General features: G+C 39.7%; 1 protein-coding gene across 2 annotated transcripts; it reads right to left on the bottom strand.

Annotated features, from left to right (window-relative positions):
• Positions 1-341: 341 nt before the first annotated feature.
• LOC308153284 (uncharacterized protein) lies at positions 342-3430 on the bottom strand. Of its 2 annotated transcripts, XM_080526374.1 has the most exons (10): positions 3392-3430; positions 2698-2848; positions 2050-2154; positions 1919-1969; positions 1563-1607; positions 1415-1479; positions 1176-1293; positions 900-968; positions 749-806; positions 382-469 (listed from the first exon to the last, which is right to left on the bottom strand). In XM_080526374.1, exons 2-9 carry the CDS (start codon positions 2701-2703, stop codon positions 777-779), a joined length of 489 nt encoding a protein of 162 aa, XP_080382500.1. In that variant the 5' UTR covers positions 2704-2848; positions 3392-3430; the 3' UTR covers positions 382-469; positions 749-776. The 2 variants fall into 2 exon arrangements, with proteins under 2 accessions (XP_080382501.1, XP_080382500.1); XM_080526375.1 differs by lacking the exon at positions 749-806 and having other exon boundaries at positions 342-469.
• Between the last annotated feature and the right edge of the window lie 1348 nt (positions 3431-4778).

The raw sequence follows: 4778 nt of genomic DNA, 5'->3' as shown, positions 1-4778 counted from the left end.
CACAAAACCCTTACTGGAATCTTCATACACTCTGTGAATTAGTCTTTACTTTCTGATGAGTCAACAGCAATAACCCCATCCAGTGCGACATGTAGATAGCATATATTTAGAATATGTAAAATGCAAACACCAGAAATGCAAGAAAGTTTATGAGGTATACCAAATGGAATTAATAACAAGTGTTACAACCCTTCTGTCTAGAGTAAAATAAGGGCCTAACAGGGTAGAGTGCAGAATGTACAGGTGTGTTGCAACACAAATGCCCAAAAAAAGTGTACAAGGGATCAAATCAATTCAAGCTTTATTTGTATAGCGCATCTCACAAGATACGACTCAATGCGCTTCAATCAAGACATCATTGCTGATTGCACTTTAGCACAAGTGCTCTTTCAACATTGTCTCTATGGTCTTTCAGCTTCCTTTTCTTCTCACATTTTCGACCATATAATGGTGAGACAGCTGCTTCTCACTGTTGAGACAAAATGTTATAAAGAAGTGATTAATAATTAATTTAAGAAACTCACATTCATCAGTGGTTGCAAACTGTCATGGAAATTGTATTAGCACTCTCCTCATGTTTCCAAAATGCATTGCAAATGCAATGCACTAACAAGTCATTGGTCACTCTTCGTTGGTGTTGGACTTGTTGAGCCCTTTCCTAAAATAATAATACAGTGCTTAACCATGTTACAATGAAAAGGTGCAGTTAAGTACTGAATGAGTCACTTTCTTTCCTTGATCATTCTACCTCAAGTGTCCTGATAGAAAGTGTGGTTTCACTTTCCAGGCTTCTGACATCTTTGTCCCTGGTAACAGGATACACACATAAGCATGACTATGTGTACAGCTGTGAATGGTGGATAGTATGTTTGTATGCAATAAACTTCATTCACACTAACCAATTCTTTAGGAGGAAAGCTGTAAGGCCTCTTGAAGTACGTGTGGTCCTCGTCAGTGTCCAGTGGCATCTGTACAGAGTCCACCATTATTGCCAGTATGTTTTACATGAAAGGGTTAACTACTTCAAAAAGAGATCCAGGCTGGATTCAGAATGACACAGTACCACTAAACATATTGCATGTGCCATAAAGTTGCATGGAGTATGTGTTTTAGGAGCAGTAGCCCATTCAGAAACAGGCACACGGTCATAGATACTTAGTGAGAGATGCACTGACCATGGTGTTGCTTGCATGACTCCTTTTAACACTTGAATAGGTCCTGAATACAGGTGGGACACTGTCGTGAAGGGTCGCTCTGCCTTCCTCACTAAAGTGAGCAAACTTCCTTCCATATCTGAAATTAACACACATTATCTTCACCGGAAGGTTGAATTGTAGGGCCAGGTGTTACCCCAAAGTCCTCTTGATAATAAATGTACAAATACAATTATTATTTTTGTAGCACTGCAGCATACCCTTCCAGCCCAAGGTTTTCCACCAGGACAATACACCACCACCTTCTCAGGAGAGACATGTCATCCTAAAGAAAGAGCAGTTACTCAATTTGCATTCAAAGTCTTATAGCATATTGATATAATGGGTTCTTGTTTTCTTAATACTTACAATGCTGAAGTCAAAGGTATCCTCCATGGCGAAATACCAGGCATACTGTAATGAGAAAAGACACAAAGACAAGATTACCATGTGACAGCTTATAACTCAGTGAGAAGGTAGTCACACACATCCAATGAAATGTACATGGCTGATAACTCCATAGGAAAGTGATATGAGAGGTCTGCACACATGAATGTTCCTTAATACCTTTTATTGCACACCTTTTTATTTGCAAATGCACAAACAGAATGTTGGTCAGGTCTAAGTGGTGGTCAGTCATTGTTACATACATTTACACATTTTTTTGATGGTTTTAAGGAACAATCAAGTGTGCCATATCACTTGGTGGCATTACCATAACTCACCATTATCATGAAGACACCACAGTCATTGCCACTGGTCTGCCTCGGAAGCCCCTGTACGAAGAAAAGTTAGTTAGAGAATAGTAGGTAATTATGACTATAGCTATAATATGATAGTAACATTCAAACAATACCTCCAAATCCAGACCAGTCTTCTCTGTCCAGGATCCCGCAACAATTTTCTCAGCAACACCCCTTATATTTATAAATTTATAAAAAGCATTTATAAAAAGCATATCCTAAAAGAAATAAAGAAAGTGATTTAGAAGATAGGCCTACTAGAAACATACCAATAAGTTGTATTTTTGTAAATACATAATTTGAAAAAAGGTGTTTGTGAGAACAATACATAATCATGTCACTAACAATAATAGACCCCTGGTCTGAGGTAGATTACTCTTCCTGCTACGACTGGTGAATTGATGATTCACTTGCTTAGTCAAATGTATTGATTAAAAGTCGCTTTGGAAACAGGCGTCTGCTAAATGCCCAAACTTTTATTAAATAAAAATTCGATAACATAGGGTCCATGCCTATAACTTGAACTTTTGCATTTGAATTAATAATTAAACCCACATTAGGTAATTAATTCAGCGTTGCTAACAGGTCAGAACCGTAATATAAATCTAATGTGGAATGTGAAAGCTCACACAAACATCAAATGAGCCCACAATGTCTGATCTAAAACTAATTTACACCAAGGATGTGCTGGGGCACAGAAATAACACATTAACACCATTTAAAATTCAAATGATGACATGATAATATATAGGTGGACTTACCTCCATATTTCACAGCAGAACTATGGTGGAACTGCATATGAGATAGAAGAGCAGGGTACTTCCCTGCCTTGTGACAACATGGACACTGGAATGTGTCCAAGTCCAATCTCTTAAGCGCAGGATATTGTCCATCTGGAAACATCATGTTGGTCTATGGAAGAATAAAATATAATTAGGTGAATGTATCGAATGTGACTCCAAATAACTTTCATTTCCTTTAAATTGAATATTTCATTCCTTTAATTCATCTTGCTTGAAAATATGTGACCTGAGCTCAAAATATTATATGTGCAACCTACATACAACAGTGAACACACTACCAAAGTTCGAAAATAGCATATAGTTCATCTTTAACTTAGTGTTAGTTGTAATAATTACCACGTGAAAGTCATTCCCTTCCCCCCACCTGAGCGCGGCGTTTTTTTAGCCCTGCCGGCTGTACATGTTTATCTTTGTTTTGTCACTATTTGCACTTCTGGTTATATGCATAACTGCATTTTGTTGTTGGTACTTGTACTCAGCAATGACAATAAAGTTGAATCTAATCTCATATCTGATAACGCTAAACCACATAGAATTACCCAATTAGATGAACAAAACTACAGCCAAATGCGTAACACATGCAACAACCTAAATAATAAATACATATATGAAAACTATAACATGTTCATTAATAATATTTCGAAATTCTCACCTGAGCTGCATTTGCCATTGTACTTGTAATTCTTCTTCTTCGTCGTCTGTATTGTATTGTAGCGAACGGAGATTGGTAGTCCTCTGTATCGAATTGTAGCGAACTATCAGATCCTTCAAAATCTCGCGGATTCTCGCGGTTTCTTTTACCGACGCGCTTACGATGACGTGGCCCAACACATTTCCGGGTGTTGGATTTGTTGCGCGCAGATGGATACTATAGGGTTATTCAGGACGCACATTTTTGCGCCCCGGCCTAGAAATAGACACAGCCAATTGGAGCGCTGCTACAGCTCACGTGTAAGCGAAAAGTATTCGGCCTGCCATAGACTGGCATTGACCGGCGCCCCGCGACTCCTCCTATGTATTTTAACTGTGAATTTTACACACACACAGATAAAATGTTTATTGTATTGGAGGATTTTTAATGAATGCTGATAGGCGCCGACAGAATATCAGCCGCATTTTGTGAATAAAACATGTTTATTTAAAAAAAAAACTTTTACAAATCGCTACTAGGAAGTGAAGGTGGGGAACTAGGAAGTGAAGGTGGGGGCGGCGCCCCAGCGCCCTCTATCGGCCAGCCGCCACTGGCTAGCCAGTCTGAGAAATATTGTGTGTAATGTATAATCTTAGATTATACTTTTTTAACTGAAGAGAATCTCTGTAATTTCAACTATGAAACTTCCTAGCTATACTACAACGTGCGTGGTTAAACCGATTCAAGAGAGCGTAGGGTGGCGAGGACGTGTTAGCCACGCCCATTTACATCCTAGTCCAATGAAAAGTCAGTATTGGGTAAATCAGGAAAGATTTTTTTTTTTTTTTACTTTTTGAAGCCTCCAGTAATTTGATTGGCCACTCTTTTAATACACCACTCTGCTCACAGCTGTTAGCTCTTCTATTACCCCACTCTGCTAACAACTGTTAGCTCTTCTATTACACCACTCTGCTAACAACTGTTAGCTCTTCTACAACACTACTTTGCTAGCAGCTGTTAGCTCTTCTATTACACCAGTCTGCAGGGCTCTTAAGTCTCACGCATTGGGCGCTCACACGCCACACCTTGTCTCACGCCCAATGCGTGACACTTGAGAGCCCTGAGTCTGCTAACAGCGGTTACACCACTTAAAATACTCACACATTAAATTGCACTCCTTGGATTTTATTTTTCAGAATGCTCTTCATTATAATAGGGGGACATGAGGATGTAAACAACACCAGTTCAGACACCATGACTTCCTGATGGTCGTGAGGTGGGCGTGGTCAGAGAGGTGGGTGTGATCAGAGAGGTGGGCGTGGTCAGAGAGGTGGGCGTGGTCAGAGAGGTGGGCGTGATCAGAGAGAGGTGGGCGTGATCAGAGAGGTGGGCGTGGTCAGAGAGGTGG

Source organism: Nansenia antarctica, assembly GCF_963989245.1.
Source record: "Nansenia antarctica genome assembly, chromosome: 3".
NCBI lineage: Eukaryota > Metazoa > Chordata > Actinopteri > Argentiniformes > Microstomatidae > Nansenia > Nansenia antarctica.
Note: the sequence above shows the minus strand (reverse complement) of the source record. Positions and strands in the feature narration are given on the sequence as shown.

Excerpts from the sequence above, each read along its gene's own strand:
- LOC308153284 (XM_080526374.1), bottom strand. Across the intron at positions 1,608-1,918 it reads GTGGTGTCTTCATGATAATG|TATGCCTGGTATTTCGCCAT; the intron begins GTGAGTTATGGT and ends TTCTCATTACAG. Across the intron at positions 1,294-1,414 it reads GAAAACCTTGGGCTGGAAGG|ATATGGAAGGAAGTTTGCTC; the intron begins GTATGCTGCAGT and ends TGTTAATTTCAG.